At 34.0% G+C, this 20,698-nt stretch overlaps 1 protein-coding gene across 1 annotated transcript in view; it reads left to right on the top strand.

The window, feature by feature from the left end:
- DGKI (diacylglycerol kinase iota) overlaps positions 1-20,698 on the top strand; it is a 552,148-nt gene that overhangs the window by 327,154 nt on the left and 204,296 nt on the right. The window contains exons 16-19 of the mRNA XM_031939143.1: positions 4,404-4,459; positions 6,702-6,764; positions 10,872-10,945; positions 13,383-13,494. Of these exons, the coding sequence (XP_031795003.1) occupies positions 4,404-4,459; positions 6,702-6,764; positions 10,872-10,945; positions 13,383-13,494 (305 nt within the window). The remainder of the gene's footprint in view (positions 1-4,403; positions 4,460-6,701; positions 6,765-10,871; positions 10,946-13,382; positions 13,495-20,698) is intronic.

Here is a 20,698-nt window from a genome sequence, read left to right as displayed (position 1 = left end):
AACTCAGGTTGGGATAGCATCAGCCAGAAAAGAAAGAGAGAACTTCTCTAGATCACCACAAACACTGTTGTTCATCCCTGGCCTCTCCGTTACTTTGACTAATGAAAAAGATTCTGGTGGAAAAGCAGTAGGAATATGTGTGAATCTTTGCTGCTCTTGAGATTCAGTTTAGTTCTCAGATACCAACTCTGCTTTATCAATAGTTAGCCTGGAGCTGTAGAAAAAAAAACTGGTACTATTACTATCCTCTCCTTTTACTTCCTTCTCCAGATTCCTTAACCTCCAAATTCTAACCCCCTTTCAGTTTATCTTGTGGTGATCTGGGAGATACATACTTTTACCTATCTGTCTCTTTACCACCCCAGGGTCAGTTGGGGGAAATTTCCATAGTATAACCCCTCCAAATTACAGAGCATCTGGAGAATAAAAAGAAGGAAAAGAGGATAATGGAGAAAGCCCAGTCTCCCTGGGCTCCATGTGACTTCAGGGCATTAGATAAAACTTTCAGGGAAAATATTTGGAGTATGGAATGAAGGGAGTGGTAGTCTGTGTGATATAATTAATGACTTATACCTCCTATAAAGTATAAGTGATAGATAATGGACAAAGAGTCAGGATGACCTAGATTGAATTCAAGTATTAAGTACTTATTATGCATATGACACTGGTCAAGCCTTTCATCCTTAGATTTCTTATCTGTGTAATGGGCCTTATAATAGGAGGGATACTTACCTTGAATGGTACTAAAAATCATATTGGATCCCCCTATATGTTGTCTACATGTTATGAGCTGACGTGTATAAGATTTTGCAAATTGCAAAGCAGTGGAAAATATAATTGTTCACTGCTATTGTTAAATGATGGTGACAATGGTGATGATGATGATCCATGATGATGTTAAGGAGACAAGGTAAAATGCAGAGGCTAGTCTTTATTTTTCCCTTCTGTTCTAGTAAAGTGAAAGCTTCCCTTGAGATCTTAGCTTTAATGCAGATACTATTCAAGTAGCTCTTTCAGTCCAGAAGGGGCTGAATGAGTAGAAAATAAAGGGGAAGATCTGCTCATTTTCTGAATATGGAAGGGCAATTTAAGGAGACTTACATGAAATTCCAGCATTGAGGGAGCTAGAGTCTAATTGTAAACTCCTAAAAATTTCTCAATTTCTTACAGGATTGGGCCATGATTTTATAGGCAGACCAGTTCTGGTCTCTAATTATGAGAATCACTTCATTTAGATTGAAAATGAAGAAAATGAGAAGCCAATAGCTGGAAGGAACTGGAGAAATGACCTATTTTAAATGTTGCTTCAAGTTGGATTATATATAAAGCATCAGAAGGAAATATTTTACCCACTATTTAGGGCTTTAATAACACTGGGACATAGGCCTATTGGCCAAATATTCCCCCTAAGTTTTCATTTTCTTAAATTATTGCTGGGGTGTTATTACTGCAAAAAATGTCAATAGACTTGTACCCAATGGTAGCCTTGACCCCAATCTCAGAGATGTCATTTCTGCCTTAGTCATAGCTTTAAATGCAGAAGTTTTTTTTTTTTTCCTTAAAACTAAATTTAAAATATTTTTAATTAAGTTTTATTTTAAAATTTATTTTTAATTCAAGGAACAAAATAAGCACTTCTACAATATAGTAAATAAATTTAGATTCTTGCCGCAATATAAATCACATTAGAGCCTCCTAATTGGCCTCTTTGCCCCCAGTTTCTCCTTTCTCCAATCCATCTTTTGCACAATTGTTAAATTGATAGTCTTAAACCACGTGTCCGATCGTGTCTCTCCTTTACTAAAATAGTGAATTTCTCTGTTTGGAACCAAAATCTCTTCACAGTCTGTATCTGGTCTGTCTTTCCAGACTGATTTTACATAATTCATAGGATAAAAGCACCTTCACATCATAGATTCAAATGGGAACTTAGACATTGGACCTTAGAGTCACACTATTTTATAGTTTATTAACTGGGGACCAGAAAGTTTTAATGACTTACCTAAGGTCATCCAGATAGTAAGTAGCTCATATATTCTATATTCTAGGCAAATAGAGTTATTGAATTTCCTCAAATGTAGCACTCCAACTTCTGCCTCCAGCCACTTGCAAAGTTATGTATCATATATGAAGACCCTCTTCTATAGCTTTTGGAATCCTGCTAGGGATTAATAGATATAGCTAGGTATCTACTTCTTACCAAAACAAAACAAAACAAAATAAAACCTTTTCTGATTTACCTAAATATCCCCGATTCCTTTGTATTTAAATTATTATTGTTATTTGTATTTATTTGACTGCTGATACATAATTTCCCCCAATAAAATATAAACTCCTTGAGGGAAGACATTATTTTTTTTTTTGACTTTGTATCTTAGTGCCTAGCATAGTATTTGGCGTATAATAAGAACTTAATAAATTCTAGCTGAATTTTTTAAATTGAAATGGACAACAGATAGGGAAATGGACAACAGCTGGACAAAATCTTATGTTTTAGTGAGTACCTTATTAATATGAATCAATTGGAAAGGCCACTCTGACTTAAAGAATATACATACATATATGCACACATACATACATATATATATTATATTTGAAATTTCAAGTATATATAGTAACACATTACCAAGTCTAATTCCTGCTAGACTTGTGTTAAATGAACAAATGAGGACTATTTATTATTCATATTTATATATATATATAATATATATATATGTGGTTGTTGTTTTATACTCAAAACTTTGTTCTTTTGAGTGTGTTATACATTCCCCTGCAACCCTCTTTACATTATTAATTTGCTTTGGAAACCCTTTTCTTCCTGAGCAGTACAAAGTTTAACTTCAACCCATTCATATTGAATTTTGAAATAGGAGAGCCTGAAATAATAGCATTTTGTTGTGCCTGAAAGTAGCTGTTAAGTAAGGGTATCAGAGATAATGAGATCCAAGCCTTCTATCATTTGGGCCCAGACAGATGTATAATTTTTATCTCCACTGATTGTTGGAGAAGTAATATACTTAACCTGGGATGGAGAGATTTTTTTTTTTGTTTTTTGTTTTTAATAGTCAGTTGTCGTCCCTGTCCTCTCTATGACTTCTTATTTTATCGGAGATTACCTGGCTCCATTCCTTCTTCTGTAGAAACGACAAATAATGGAGATCATTCAACAGTAACTGTAAACTGCTCTATAAATGCCGGATAATGCTCCCTCTGACAATTTGATGTCCTCTGTCAGTTTCCAGGTCATGAGATAGTACTTCTTTCCTAATGGTTTTGAATAGATATTGCCAGGATGATTTCCTGAGACCCTATAGTTGAGTCTCTGCCCAGACCTAGTGAACTGACACCTGGATGTTTCTCTTCATTTACTTGCCATTAAAAGGAAATAAACATTCAGAATAGCAACAAGCCCCCAATTGTGTTCAGCCAGTCAGATTACTAATGGGAACTGATTTGGAGAAAAAAAACCTAGCTCTCAGATTGGATTAGGGAGAGTGTGAGCCAAAATATGGGGAGACAAACAGCTGATAGATGCTTCTTTAGCAATGTCTTAGACTTTTAGTTACTGGGAGAAAGCTCTGTAACATTTCATTTAGCCATTTTCTGATGCAATCAGTTCAAGGGAATGTTTTCTGTGCCTGGTACTGGCATTGTCTCTTTCTGGTGCTCCTAGAAGAGAATTAGAGAGTCTCAAAGCTCAGAGCATATTAGGATGATGGGTATTCTTTTCAAACCCTTCAAACTCATAGAATGTGGTCAACATTTTTCTTCTAAAAGTAAATATTGTCTGTCAGTTTTTTGTTTTCCACAATCATTTTGAAATCTCTCCACTCTTAGCATTTCTTGAAATAAAGAAAAATCAGTCAAACAAGCAAACAAAAAACTGATATGTGGTTGCTACCTCTTTGCCAAGAAGAGGTAGTTTTATTTCATTATTTCTTTTCAATGGCCAAGATTAGACTAAAACTTTTCCAGTTGTACTTTAACTATAATATAAAGCCAGGAATATGTTTATCAGACCATCTGCCTTTGATGAGTGCACTAAACCAAAGAATGCTGCAAATTCTGTCAAAAGCAAGAGAGCAGATGGTACATTACAAATTCCTCATTATTGTCTTGCCTGGGATTTGTTACATTTCATCCTATTTGGAGGATGTATGCATGGTATAGGGAGAACATCCCAGGGAACAGTGTATATTTCTCCATCTTTTCTCCACTACTCTTTCCCTCCTTTTTTTCCTTCCCTATATTGAAAACTTCTAGAATGCTTAGGCTGAATACCCAGATGGCTTCCTGCCCAAGGGAAAGATGGCAATGAAACTCCTGAAGCTGAAAGCAATGCTACTCAAATAGCTGTCTTTAACAAGATTATTATAACAATTTTTACTTTTTCTTCTTTACAGAAGCAAATCCAGAGAAATTCAACAGTCGCTTTAGAAATAAAATGTTTTATGCAGGGGTGAGTATGGACCTTTCTTCTTATTATTTTTTTCCTATTTAAAATTATTTTAGCTGCAGTAACAAAATGCTTCTCCCTTCATGGAGGAAGTTCTATTCCTGTGGTTCATCAAACATATTGGAGTGGAGAAGTGGAGATAAAGGAAAAGGAGATAGAGGACATTGAAGTACAAAGATTTAAGAATTTGGTACAATTATGTAAATTACAAATTCCATAGGTTGGCTGGAAAAAAGTCACTGTTATCATAATGTATATACACATATATACATATATACATACATAAATATATACACAAACCCACCATTATGCAAACATACATATATATGCTATAATACTTTAAGGATTCTTGATTTCTTTGGTGAGTATTTGCTTCTACAACTTTTGAGTATTTAGTGATAAACTCTTTAGGATGATCCTCTTCAAATGTAGCTAGGTTGGTTCTGAACAATGGGCATAAAATATTTAGCAAACATTACTTTTGTTTTTGTTTTGTGTTTTTAATGTCACCTATGTTTCCTGGTGCACCCCATTCCTTTCCCCTTCCAGAGAACTATCACTTATAGCAAAGAAAAAAAAAGTTTATTATAATCAACACATCAAAAATGTTTGACATTACAGGCAGTGTCTGCTTGCTCTGCAAAGAAGTTGAAAAAATGCTTTTTAATATATCTTCTTCGAGGAAATGGCATGCCATTGTAGAGTGCTAGATATAGAGTCATGAAGACCCAAATTTGAATCCTACCTCAGACATTTACTAGCTTTGTGATCTTGTTATATAACTTCTCTCAATCTTAGTTTCCTCATCTGTAAAAATGGGGGTAATAGAATTTATTTGTTGTAAGGACAAAATTAAATAAGATTCAAATCCTGCCTCTGATATTTACTGATATGTGACTGTGGGGGGAAAAATCATTACACTCTTTTAACTCTCAGCTTTGAAAAGCCTAAGTTCTATCCAAATGTCAGAATTATAATTTTTTTTAGTTACTCCCAAAATGCTAGAATAATGGGATCAAAGCTTCCAGTACATTCATTCACAATTTCAACAACAACAAATTTCACTATATAGGCAAGAACAATGCACGATGAAAGGGTACAGAAGTGTTGCTGTCTCTGTGCTGGTAAAAGTGTCCTCAACAAGAAATCTGAGTTCTTTTAGAATATCAAAGTGAATCTTTTTGCTCTGGAAATAAAGGTTTGGGAAATACATCTTTAACTAAGTAGGTGGAGATAGGACTAGTCCTGTTTGTTGTTGATTTTTTTTCACTCTTTTCTTCCTTTTAAGTTTTAAAGTCTTTGAAAGCCCTGTGTTGCTCTTGGAGCAGCCTCAGAGAAAAAAGCAGATTCAAGGAGGGATATGAGAGATACTATGGGTAGCATGAAGCAAGAGATGAGTACATGGCTAAGAGGGAGGGAGACTTAAGCAAAGGCTGAACTAATATAATCTGTTGTTAATATAGGGATCTGGCCACAGGGTTTCTGAATAAAATGTTCTGGGGGGGGGGGTATTAACTAATTCAGTGAGTCTTATGTGCTGAAATTGGGAAATCCCAGTTGAGTAAGGAATAAATGGAATCTTCAGAGTCTTATATGGAATTATATGTGTGCTTAAAGATTTCTGGGAGCCTCCCCCTAAGAGGTATGGTAAAGGCATTTCTTAGGGGAGAGTGAAATTGAAGGGAGAAGGAAAAAAAATCTAGAACCATATTTTGGGGAGCTTTAAAGTTAAACTTACATCATTAGATAGAAAAATTGGGAGTTGGGTAATAATGACAAAGTAAGTAGTATTTTCTCAACAGCAGAGAGTTTAAAAAAAAGGAAGAAGGAAAAAAGAAAGAAAGGAGAGAGAGATAGAGAGAGAGAGAAGAAAAGAGAAAATTATGTAAATTAATTTTAGAATTGGCTCTTAAAATTTGCAAACTATGGAGATCTGTTCACTTCTTTCCTTCCTTTAGCTAATAAATGGAAAACTAAGTAACTTGTCCCTACCATTCATGTATATTGTTTATAATCCAAAACAGAGATATACCCACTTAAAGCTCATAAGCAATTCAGTACAGGTGTAGCAGATGACTTCATATTTAGTAACTACTACATGGAGCTAGAGATGATATTAGTGATTTATTTAGTGACACATATATTTAATTTATATATAATGTATATGTGTGTGCATGTGTCGGTCGGTATATAAAATTTACATATATGAATATTTTCTTTTCACTTTTTCTTCTTTGTGGTCCAGGCAGCCTTTTCTGACTTCCTGCAGAGAAGCTCCAGGGATTTATCCAAACATGTCAAGGTTGTGGTAAGTACAGAACATAGGGAACAGTCCCTTCTGACTCTTAAGGGTGGGTGCATTTCTTAAAGTGAAACATTAATTCTATCCATGTATGTTGAATTGGACTTGAAGAATAATAGTGCTAGAGAGGAATTGTATTACTGATACAGATTACAGCTAACAATAATAAGTAACATTTATATGGTACTTACTGTGTGCCAGACCCCATGCTAATCTCTTTACAATTATTCTTATTTGATCCTGATTATCACCCCCCCCACTTTTGTAGATGAGGAAACTGAGGCAAATAAGTGTTGCTCAGAGTTGCACAACTAGTAAATGTTTGCAACTGGATTTGAACTCTGCTGTTCCAGACTCCAAGCCCAGTGTTTTATTCATTTTATGACCTATCTTCCCTAAAGAAACCCAAGATCAAAAAGGTGACTTAGGCAGGTCTCATGGCCAAAGTATTCTCATTTGTAAAATGAGTGGGCTAGCCAAGGAAATCACTAGGCTGCATTCTAGTATCAGCATTCTGTGATTCTTTGAAGTAATAAGCTTATACCATTAATTAGTGATAAAAGTTTCATATCAGATTATTTGGTTAGAAACCTTCAATAATGCCTTTGATGCATCTTCTGGTTGACTAAGTGACTCTGGGTGTTTCTGAAAGATTATACTTCTGAATTGCAAATTCCAGTAGCTCTTGTTAAGTTGTAAAGACTTTAGGTAAGAAGCTGCGAATTTTTCTGGAGGGAGAATGGCTGTCTCATGACCAGCACAGAGAGGCCATTCACTGTCTTGTCAGCAGCATGGTAAACTCTTTGTTCATAGCATCTGTCAAAGAGCATCTACTACTGTGAGTGATTGAGAGGCAGCATCCTCCATGATGAAATGACAGATGCTTGTTTTTTTCAAGTATCTTGTCACAATTGTAGCTTTTATCATAATTCAAAAGAAAAAAAAAACATATATCAAGTGAAACTTCTTTTACATAGCATAAAAAAGCAAAGTTCCAGCTCACCAACTGCTACCATCCCAAATAGAATGCATGTGTATTTTTTCACGCTAACCCTCTACTTAATGGTAATATGATAATATTCTACTGTATCATGGTGAACTACTTTTAAACTTAGACTTTTTTACATCTTGTTTCCATTGATCTAGGACAGAGATTTTTCCACAGTGTAATTTAAGATTCGGATTTGCTTGATTAACTATAGAATTTGTATTTTGGCTCTCTTCATATTGCCATTCCTCTTTTTTTTCCACAGTAGTGAGTTTTTTTTTTTAAAGTTATATTGCTATCTTTTGTACTTTATGCCACAGTTGCAGAGTAATATACAAACTTACCCCAGAAGAAACTTTTGTAATAACAGTAACAAAAGTAAGCAAAGCAAAGCAGCACATAAAGTATTTTGCACCTATAACCTTCCATTTCACCGCTGAAAAGAGGAAAATGTCTCATCATCTCTCCTCTCCAGTCAGTATTGATCATTGAATTTAATCAGGGTTCAGATTGACTTTGTGTGTGTATGTGTTTTAAATTTATACAATTATATTTTTATGCACTTTGTTCCCTTGCTTATCGTCTTCCTATGTTTGTCTGAATTCCTTGTATTCTTAACTCGTTATAGACCAATAATGTTCCATCAGCATTGTGTTAGACATCATTTTTGACCCATTCAGATCTTTTTGTCCTGCACCTTGTGACAGACTCTCAAAACTTCAGTTTTTTTTTGCATTGAGATCAATTAAAAATTATTACTCTCTCCTTTTCTGCCTTTATGTTTATTTCATTTACTCATTTATACATACATCTAAGAAATTAAAGATAAAATACATTTTCATTCATTTCTCACAATTATAACTGGGGAAGAAAACCAGAGACTAAATAAAAATAACCATATAGATTTTATGTGGCCAATGTGGAGATTAATTACATGAATGTATCTGTGCTGTATTTGACTTTTAATGCTAGTTGGGAAAAGAAGCAAGAGGGAAGAAGGAAAGCTACAAAGACAAATTAGTTTTTGATTAGTTAGCAGCAATTTATGAAGGATGTTCTTTTTAGAGAAGGTAAAAATCTAGTAGATGAAAAAAGATTTGCTATTCTAAAATGGCCTAATGTTGCAGAGCTCCAGATTTCTGGGTGCAGATGGACAAGAAATTTTGACTCTAAATTAAGAAATGTAGAATGAATTACAAAGGAATGATGATAAAATTAAGGCTAGACTCGAAATAGCTAAATATTATCAAATTGCCTCTCTATATTTTTGCTTTTAAAAAGTCTATAAGTACTGATTTTTACATGTGGCATTTAATTATACTCTTTGAATTTGAAATATAATGTAGAGATAGCATGTTGTTTAGGGTCAACCTTGAAGTCAAGAGGAATTGTGTTCAAGTTGTATTTTTGACACATGCTGTCTTTTTAACCATGGACAGGTCATTTAATATATTAATCTTCAAGCAATTCTATAAGATTATATGATGCAGATAAGGAAGCTGAGGAAGATAGCTGAAATTCATTTGACATTGTTTGGAACTATCTATTTAACATCATTTGTTTGCCTTTCTCTTAATTCCATAACTTATTTTTGAAGAGAAGAGTGAACAGTGATTATATGTGGGTTATATATACATGGGGAAAATCTGTAGCCAGCACACAAAGAATATGGGTACATACTTAGTCAACATATGGAGGACTTAGTGGCTACTGTTGTCTTTGATTCTATAAATTTGCCAGTGTCTTTTGCACAGAAGAAAGGCTTACAAACCATAACATCTCTAGTAGGTGATGGAAATTAAGATAATTAAAGAGCAGTTAGAACAGAAACAAAGTGGTTGGCAAGGAGAAACAGAGCTGTTGACACCCAGAAAGAAATAAATCCAACAGACAATAATTCTATGAGATCACCAGAAGACACGAGCTTCACTTAGCTCTTTCGCCTTCTTATGAGCGTTAGATACAGTTTTCTCTTTAGGAGCTATTCTTGGGGCAATCTATTATTCTGGCCACAATTTACTAAGGTACACTGTGGTTAGTAAATCTTATTATGAAAGATGAGAGTTATAGCTCTATTAACCTATGCTTTATGAAGCATTAAGCCTCAGCTGTACCAGAAGGTAGTAGAAGCCCAAACTAAAGTTATGTCTATTCTTACTCCTTTCTTTTCTATGATCTCTTCTGACTTTTTCAATTCAACTTTCATCTGATTTGTGATCAGAAACTCATGAATTTTTATCTCTTATTACATTTCCCTGGTTGTGTAAAATATCCCAAAGACTACTTCCTCATAACCAAAAAGGAATTGGATGAAACTGAAGAATGTTTTTCAAACTTCTGCCACCAGGCTTCTTTGTTCCGAGAAAATTGAAAGGATTGAGCTAGTTGAAGGAGACTTTAATGGACTAATGACATTTTTACTTGCAACAGATCAAATCCTGGTGTTGCTACACAAAACTTTTCACTATTTCAGATAAAGTATGTTATGACATAAGCCTACTGTTTAAGTTATGTAACTAAATGAAGGCATCACTAAGTCCTCTAGATAGCTTACTTTAATAATAAATTCAATCCTTTTAAATGGTTAAAAAAAACTCTTGGAAAAAAAACAAAGCAGATCATGTAAAATTTGGCCATGGTAAAAATGAGAGAAATTAATTGTAGAGAGAGGAAGTCTGAGGTATACATATTGGAAAGAAATATTATTTTGGAATCAAGATCCAAGTTTAAGTTCAAGCTGTGATACTTTATTAAGTGAACTTCAGTTTTCTCATCAGTAAAACAGGGATTATATTATTTACCCTATCCGTTTTACAGGATTGTTATAAGGAAAGTACTTTTTAAACAGAAAGTTGCTACATAAATGTGAGTTTTTAAATAGCAATAATCATCTTTATGGATAACAGTAACAACCAACAACTAATGGTGATAATGTAGTAGAAATTCTGGATATTTTAGCATTTCAAAAAAAATAACATTCTCAATTTTAGTTCAGTTAGAGCCATAGCATGTATTCATTAGAATAACTGCGATTCGTGTTCCTCAAGGACAAGGTCAAAGAGAAGAGTAGCATATGTTTTCAACCCCAATATTTATTTTAAAGTCCTTTTTTTTTATTTTTACAGTGTGATGGAACAGACCTCACCCCAAAGATTCAAGAGCTGAAGTTCCAATGTATAGTGTTTTTAAATATACCCAGGTATGTATGTGTTGTTTTTGTTTTGTTTTATTTTGTTTTCATATTAGAAATCCTCTAATTATAGAAGAAAGGAATCATTTATTCCCATAGTTAAAAAGTCATTAGGCTTGGGCATTTTGCTCCTATATTAGGTTTCTCTAGTAAGTGAAGTACACGGTGTATTATTTTTAAACAGGAGAAATCAGGCGCCTCAGTAATATTTTATATTAGTTTAGTACCTCACAGTTTTTTCAGAGCACACAGACATTTATTATGTCACTTTAGTTTCAATAGTAACCCTCTGGGATATCTGGGGCATGATTTATCCTTATTTGGTAGCTGCAATAATGGAAGTACAGAGAAGTTAAATTATGAAAAGATCATGGTTTGAATTTGTAGCAGAAATACAATGAGAGCCAGATCACCTAGACTCTCAGTGTTTCTTTAACTCCCTTGCTAGACATTGTTTTCTACCAACTGTTCTGTACTATTCTTGGTAGAAATGTACAAAAGGACAGTAATACATTTATTTTGTTTCCTACAGCTCTGATTTAGCTTTAAATACATAGTTTCCAAATAACAATAAAAATAAACAATATTGAAATAGAACCCTCTCCTCCATCACTAATTATAAAATAAAAAAAAATTAAAATGAACCTCATTTTTTATGTCCTTCTCCTATCCCTGTAATAACAGAGCTGTTTGAAAGGAAATCATAATGGTATCTTAAAACCTGTTCTATTAGTGCCATTCAAAGAGTGCTGTGTTTGGAATCAGTAAATATAGATTCAAATCCTAGTTTTGCCTACTTTGGGTATATTAATTAACCTTTCTGGGTCTTAATTACTCATTTACAAGATGAGGAGGTTGACTAGATGACTACTAAGGTCCCTTCTGGTGTTAAATCAATGATCTTATGTTAGAAGGTTTCTTGTCTGACTTTATGCATGATGATAGTTTGCCTGTCTGGCATAACTGCTCCTTTCTAAAAATGAAGATGATGAGTTCTTCTAGAACATGAGTTTGGGAGAATAAATTCCAATAATATATTCCAAGAGAATGCAGTGACAGGTCAAGTTATTTGGTATAAAAGTGCCTTATTATATTTGTTGTCTTTTCAACTCAATTTATTCCATTTGGCTTTCTGTTCTCATTTATGGCTTCTTTACAGAATCATTGAACCCCATTTCAGATTTGGAAAGCACTCAAATTTTATAAATGATTGATTAGATGATTTGTTACTCATTTCTTTGTTTTGTGTGAAAGAATGGCATGGGAAATTGTGTTGTAAATTTCCCATTTCTGTCAATTATACCTGAAAACTCTATGATCTAATTTTGGATTTCAACCCATTCATATGAGTTTCTTGACTGATTTTTATTGTTGTTATTTTGAGATTTTGGGGAGGTTATTTTTATGTGTATGACAAAGGAAAAGTATTAATTACATAGTCTTTTTTCCCCCTCAATGAGTATTGAAACACATTGTGCCTCCTGAAGACTTCAGGGGAGCTAACCAAGAATCAAAGCTTAAGTACCCACAAAATAGTCCAAGAATAATGTTACATTTTATACTCTGGTTTCTGAACTTAAAATTTCAAAAAGAGGTACATCATCATTTGATAATTGAAAGTTAAACAAATCCGTATTCAAACTTCTTTTGTGTCTGGGCAACTTAGGCAGTGTAAATTGAAGTGTATATTGCACAGAAATAGTTTCTATGAGGTTTCTCTTGAATATATTTTGTGGGTACGTAGGCTTAGAACTGTCATTTATGCCATTAGCCTATGGAATTGTAGACTTAAATATTTTAAAAGATTGTTTAGTTTCTTAGAGTTTACATTTGATAACTCTCTTTCTCAGTTCTTCTCTTTCTACCCTTATTTCTTTTCTTCTCTTTATTCTATTCCTCTTTTGCTGTATGTCTTCATTATCTTAGTAATTCTCAATGCACAAGAATTTATTAAGTATTTCGCTCTTGTGAGTAAACTTCTCATAGTGCTATCTTTCAGCTTTATTTTCTATCCTCCCTAATATATACACATATTCCTGCCCTAAAGACTAATGCTATTTAGAGTCCATCCTTACTCCTACCAATGTTATATAGTCACATAGATAGCTGCAGGTGAATCACAGAATAAAGAAGTTGGTCAATCATGAATTGGCAAACACAGTCCTCAGGATAAGAATATGACCAGTTTTCTGAGTCTAGATTTGAACTCAGGTCCTTCTGACTTCAGGGCTGGTGCTCTATCCACTGTACCACTTAGCTGCTTCCATGATTTTTAAAAATAAAATACTGCTGAGAATATTCACTCCTCCCCCCATATCCACATCCTTAGGGAATGAACACAGAGACCCTGTGGGAGAGGTGGCTCTTACTATTTTTTTTCTTGCTTTTTGTTTTGAGTGATATTTATTAAATGAAGTTTTTAATAATTTCCATTTTTATCGGGCAGGTATTGTGCAGGCACAATGCCTTGGGGAAATCCAGGAGATCACTTAGATTTTGAACCTCAGCGCCATGATGATGGTTACATTGAAGTTATTGGATTCACCATGGCTTCTTTGGTAAGTATTAAGGCTAATTAGTGGAAGTGAAATATATAATTAATTGTTATGTAAATTATAACATATCCATGTCATAAAGCTTTTCCTATATATTTTTTTTATCCAGATACCTGGATAAGAACACCACATACATTATTCAGTATAGAGCTTAGAAAAATTGAAAAAAAAAAAAAAAGCATGTGTCTTAGCATGAAAAAAAATCAGCATTCTTTTATGAAATTTATAATCTAGGGAAGGTTGTTTACTAATTTTCCTTATAAATTTCATGGAAAAAATGATGGTTTTCCTCTCTCCTCATCTGGATGTCATTTAAATTTAACTATAGACTTATCACAGTATTTTAATACTGTGAGGAAATTATTGGCTTTTCACACTCTCGTCCATTAAAGGAACCAAATGACTTGAATGATTTAGGTAAGGCTAGTTATTAACACCCACATTTCCTTGGGCAGTATTAGCACTTCCCATGTTTCTCTTCTTGAAGAAAGAAGAAAACAGTATAGAAAATGTTATTAATTCAAACCCCACTAATTTGGAATGTATGTTAATTTAGACAGAGAAGAAATTTATCTGAGGGATTGAGATACTTATTAAACAAAGGGGCTTTTTAATCATCTTCAAATATGTTTTCCAAGAAATCAGTCCCATGTGACAGCATATAATTGCTGAAATAACCATTAAAGCACTAGACTAGAATTCTAATTAGTAATACTTTATTGGCCTTTAATTTCTGTTACTATGCTTGCTGAAAAGTAATAAAATAACATTTTGTATTTAAAAAGCAATGACAACATCCAGCTAATACCTTGCTAATTCCAACTGGACTCTTCAAACCAACACACAGAATATTTATTAAGTGCCTATTAAATGCAGGAAACTGAATATATAAAGGCAAGAATGAAAGAATCCCTATACTCATGGAGCATATGTAGTACTGAGATGATACAACTTGTATCAGATAAATTAAATGCAAGATATTGTGAGGAAGGAGAGTACACTACCAATGGAGCATATGAAGAAAGGCTAAACATAGGAAGTGGGACCTAAGCAGAGAAGGGACTACTTTCCAGTTGTGAGGACAACCTGTGTGAAAGCATGGTGATGGGAGATAGAATTGGGAACTTGAAACAACCAGTAGGACAATTTGCATAGAATTAAAGTGTTTAAAGGGAGGTAAAAGACTGAAATGAATCAACAACAACAAAAAAATATCAATGATTCTAGAAAGTAATTCTAAAGCCAGATATTGGAAAACCTTAAATGCTAGGCTAAAGAATTTGCAATTTATCATAAAGGGAGTCACTGAAGGTCAGGAAAAGATCAAAGCTAAATTTGGTAGCCATATGAAAAAATGAATGGAAAGGTGGGAGAAAAGAGGCTGAAAGTCCTGCTAGGAAACTTTTCCAATAATACAGGCAAAAAAATGAAGAGAAGTTGTACTATGGTAGTGGCTGTGTAGCTGAAGGTGACAGAAGAAAGAAATATTGTGAAGGTAAATTTGATAATATTTGACAGCTGATTGAATATTGTGGAGGATAAAAAGGGAAACATCAAAGATGATAATGAGATTGAGACTTTGAATCTGGGTGCCTGGAAAGGGGATGCCCTCTTTAGAAAATGGGAAGTTTGGAGTGAGAATGGTCTTAATGGAAAGTTAATGAGTTCTTTTGGAGTTTGAAATGATTTGGGTACTTTTAGGTAGAAATGTCCAGCAGTATTGGAAACGTTAGCACTAGTTATATAGTTTTGAGAGTGAACAGGATGGAGATGATAATAATGATCCAGAAAAAGAGTTTCAAGAAGAGACAGGCAGTTAGAACTGCAGGTTAAAACTATAAAAGCATCCAGTGAAAAAGAGAATATCTACAATAAAGGATCTTCCTCTTCTTTGTGTCATGAATATTATTGATATTCTGGTGGAGCTTATGAACTCCTTTTCAGAACAATATTTTTAAATGCTTAAGAGAAAATGCATAGGATTATAAAGGAAGTCAATTATGTAGTAATTCTATGGTCAAAATCCTTTAAAAATAAATGTTCAGGGATTCCAAGTTAAGAACCTCTGATCCTGGAGGAGATAGTGATAGACATTGTCAGAGAAAAAAGGAAAAAAAGCAATTGAATTTAGATTGTTAAGCTTAAAGAGAGTAGATTTGTGAAATCAGATGCTTTCAGCAAATAAAAATGCATTTTTTCTAGGTATTTGGCTGAAAAAGTGAAAAGAAATATAGGACAACAAGTTAAGGGATAATGAGATCAAGCAAAGATGTTTAAAAGAATGTAGATTGTTTGGGAATGTTTGTTTTTCTAGTTCTACTACTTCTTCTCACTCTATACTGTTCCCAACCTTATTATTGAATAAAAAAGTAATGTTTTCCAGAATATTTATAATTATTTAATTATAATTACCTAAATTTTGAAATTGATGAAATAAAATCTTGAGATTCTTCTTAACCTTGTGTTTTTAGCTATTACCTCTGTTTCTACTATCTTTCATAATACAGGGAGGAGGAGAGGGATCATAATGCTTTCCAAGTACTTCATACATTCTAGGTGATGCCATTATTACTGCCTGAAACTTTCTCTTCCCCCCCAATCCCCTAATTTCCTACATCAGAAGAAGAGATACATCTACTAGATATGAGTTGGCAAAAAGGAAATTCAAAGTTAAAATGATAGCAATCATTTTCCCCAACTTGCCTGTTAAGAATAATGAAATGCATACAAAATAGCCAACATCTAATGCTCTGGTTTCAGCTCATATTCTGATGACTCAGGATTTGCTTTCAAGCTTTAAAATACCTCTAAAATAACAGAGTTAAAAATATAGCTTATGTTGTACAGTTAAGTATAACCTATCATGTGTAAGTATAATCTTTCATATTTCTATATACTCAGACCAGATGTGTTTCACATCCCTTGAGTTATATGATGCCCTCATATTTTTCCTTTTCTTCATTCAGACTGAAAGAATCTTTCTAACCTCAATCCCTTCTTTCTCTGAATTTCTCAAAAATTATTAGATGCTCTGGAAATTTCAAATGCTTTTTTTTATGGTATGGCAATTAAAAAAAACCTTAAACATCTGTTGATAATATTTAAACAGAGAAGTATATTAATACATGCTTTTTCTTTCAAAAATAGCTGCCACATAATTTCCTTCTCCCTTCCCTGCCCAAACATACCTAGTAGTTTAATACTCTTTATAAATGAATTTATTTCACAGTAATTCAGTGTGGAAATGGAAAAGGCTTAAAATAAGTAAAAACAGTTTAAGCTTGTGGATATAGAATACTAAGGAGGCTTTTGTATTTTCCCTACTGACTAAAGCAAAGGACAAAGACCAGGACAATCCAGTATTGTTCCTTATGAAATGTTTTCATAGTACTAGACTTTTGGGGAAAGAATATTACTTTTCAAATAATTACTTATTATCTAGAATATTGAAAAGAGACAGCCTTAGTTTTTTTTTTTCTAATTGAATTGACTTCCTTACAAATTAAGATGATTTTCCCTAGTTTTTTTTTATTAAGATCATAATCAGATAATCAGATCCTGAAATTTGTATTTCTTCTTATAAGAATTCAGTTCTCTGGAGCCCATCACTGTAGCTGAAAGTTCTCTTTCTTCAGTGATACATTTTAAAACTTTTTTGAGACAGCTCAGTATGAGATTTAGCCTAAAGATTTGATTTCTTGTCACTTTTCCCTCCTCACATTCCCACTGGTATTTCCCAGCAACAAAATCAGAGATTTTCCTTCTGTTTTATGAAAATTTTAAGGGAAATGCTCACTTTTTTGGGTATTGAAATTGGGTATTAAAAATATGATTTAGGTCTTTATGTATTTGTGAGTGCTTTTAAAAGAAAGGTTGTAAAATGGGGAAAGAATGATATTGAAGACATCTTGGAACTGAAATTTTCTACCTGCAGAAGATAAACCACTTAAATGTAAGTCTCCTCAGTAATGAACAATAACTATTCTAAAATTGTATGAACTGGAAGACTTAGCCCAATTTTCTTCAAGTACAGTACAAAAATTGTCAAATATATGCTTATACATTGGAAGCTAAAGGCTATACATTGTGGCTAAGAGGTAGAAAAGTGGGTCAGAAAGCCCTTTTTGGTAGTTTTCCTTGCCTGGGCTTCTTGCAGAAGATGAGACTTGATAGCTAAAACTAGCTATCAAGGAGGAAGCTAAGGAGGTAAAGAATTGGTGATGAAGAGGAGGAGGGTTTACAGTTTGGTGCACAGAGAGCAAGAATGCTCATAGTCAGGAGATGGAATATATTGTATGTGAGGAATAGCAGGGAGGCCAATGTCACTAGATTACAGAGAATGTGAAGAGAAATAAAATGTAAGTAAATGTACATAAAAAAACCAAAATTTTAAAAACAGTTATCTCAGGCATCTTTAGGTACCAAGGGAATGAGAAAAGAAATAATATCTATCTTTTCTCTATCTATCTCTTTAATCTATCATTTATTGCTAACCAAAGGAATTAAAAATACCTCTATCCCAATTGAAATCATTATGTTGGTAGCATACCCTGCCAGATAATACATTAGTGTAGAATACACTGGCTAAATACTGTGATTGGATAATGAACTGGACTTAAAGTTTCTAATCTGCTACCAGAAAAAATTAAAATTAAAAAAATTTAGAAGCAAAACCAAATCATTTTAATAAAAATCAGTGTCCTTAGGTGATGCTATATAGTTGTGAATCTTGCAATATGACAGATTCCAGATGTTTTCTATGTGACTTAAAAGTCGATGGATATGTACATAGTATACATGACTAGACACATAATTTTTTTAATGATGAGCTTTTTTAAAAGAATTTTTTTATTGGTTTGGTCCAAATTTCAATATGTCTGAGATAGGGAAAACAGTGAGAGAACTTACACTACTGTAGTTCTGTAGCTTAGCCTTAGAGATTTATCTGGGAGCCCTGACTGAGAGGATAAGTGGGTTGCTCAACATCACAAGCTGATAAGTATCAGGAGGAGTACTTGAATTTGACTAGCCCTCTGATTAGTAAAGGAAATAGCCTGATGTTGTGATAATTAACAATAGACAGTAACTGTGATGGAGTTCTCAGAGGGACAGCTTGGGGATTGTATTACTGTCCCCAAAATATAGAAATACCTAGAGGAAAGCCTTTAGCATGTTGAATAAGAATTGCATAGAATAAAAAAGGCACATAAGGATTGGGCTCTACCACTGTACAGAAACCCCACAAGAATTAGATCATATATCCATCGAAAGATGAGGTTATATGAGTTCATGATCCTTCTGAAATAATGCTAGTCCTTACAGACAAAAGTAAAGGCACTACAACTTTTTTCCTTCTCTTTCAAATTCCTCTCTCCAAGTATGAGTGCTTTTGGCCATCTTAAGCATCTTCATCTCCTCATAGAAGTAAGGTAGGAATGGATGAAACATGCCATTTCATAAAATTATAGAATATAAGATTTGAAAGGCACCTTATGGGCCATCTAGATCAATTCTTTATCAAAGATTAAGTCCCCAAGGAGCAATGCTTTGATTTGAATATTTCCATTGATAGGGAATTTTCTCTCCTTTCATCCTTCCTTCCTTCCTAAATTCTGTGCGGCTCAGAAACAAACAAACAAAAAAGCTGGAGAGATCTCTAGGAGCAAAACAAAAGTTTATTGTACGTTCTCCCAAGATTGGGAGTCCCACCAATGGAGCAGGCAATCAAAGGGAGGAGGCACCTTTCAGGACAGATTTGATACTTAAATCCCTAATGCAAATACCCCTCCCACCACTGATCCTCATCCTCATCGGCTGAGGGTCTTACATTCTAAACGCAGAAAGTACCCAAGAAATTGAACTTGACCAATAAGTACATAATTGCCCATATTTGATTGAAATGGAGAGAAAATGATGTCATGGGTGTATAGCAGGAAAGGGATTTAAATATACCCTTGAATCAATGCTCAAATACCTTCAGGTGTACTCCAACTCTGAAGTGGATGAAGCCTTACTCGATTTTCACAACTGTCCTGAGAGATCTCATCTCATCTTGTTCAATTCTAATTGTTAGAAAGTTCTTCCATCCATTGAGAAAGTCTGTGCTTATCTGTAACTTCTGCCTTTTGGTCCTTTGTTTTTCCTTGGAGACAAAACAGAAAACAAAGGTAGATTTCTCTAAGCTAAACATCCCCGGTTTTTTCAACCAGTCAGTCCTCTTATAACATGATTTTGATTCACTTTACCATCATGGGTTACATTTTTCTGCATGCAATCCAGGTTGACAGCATCCTTCACATAAGAAAACATCTACAAATGGATCCAGTATTCCAAATTGGTCAGACCAAGTCAGTTTTAAGCAGAACCCTCTGTCTTCTTCTCTGTTCTTGTTCTCTCTCCATTGTTAAAAGTGGCTAACTCTATCACCTCTGCTATTTACAGAGCATATCTAAAGGCAACAAAAATGGAGTATAAGAATCAAGAGATATTAGTGTTATGAGGTTTAAATATGCATTTATTTACTAGCTCAGATGCATTTTGTTCACATTTAAAGTATAATATATACTGAACATTTTGATGCTTCAGTGATTCTGAAGTCTCACTGCTGTATATATTCCCTCCAAGGATGCAGATTCAATTCATGCATGTCTTCTAATCCTCTGTGACCTTGGTCCATGTCCTGTGAGACCTTTGAAAAAACAATGACAATACTACTATGCCTGTTTTAGATTCACTACAATACACATCAAAATAAAACTCCTAAAATGTCAACAAATCCTAGCCACAAACCAGATTGTTATTTGATTTTTTTTTTCAAATGAACAAAACTGAACTAGAGTTTGGTCAGCAGCACTAAGAACTGTCTACTTGTCAGGCAATGACCAGAATATGGAAATGAGATGGGCTCACTGGAATGAATCTGACAGGTGAGGCAGGTCTCAGCATCAGACAACAGGCGGCAGTCCAGGCAGCCAGGAAGTGGGTGTCAGTGAGCTTCAGCAGCAGACTAAAGGCCTGTCTTTACAGACAGGTTAAGGAATATGATGCTTGAGGACTCTGGTACCCGGCAAGAAAGGTGGTCATTGTAAATGAGGTCCATCAGAGGGTACAAGTTGCTTTCCCAGGTGATAGGTGATATTTGACTCAATGTAACAAGTCTTTATATTTACATATATATATACATACATATAACATATTTGCATATATT

This window comes from Sarcophilus harrisii, chromosome 5 (assembly GCF_902635505.1).
Source record: "Sarcophilus harrisii chromosome 5, mSarHar1.11, whole genome shotgun sequence".
Classification (NCBI taxonomy): domain Eukaryota; kingdom Metazoa; phylum Chordata; class Mammalia; order Dasyuromorphia; family Dasyuridae; genus Sarcophilus; species Sarcophilus harrisii.
The sequence above is the reverse complement of the archived record's forward strand: the minus strand, read 5'-3'. Positions and strand labels throughout refer to the sequence as shown.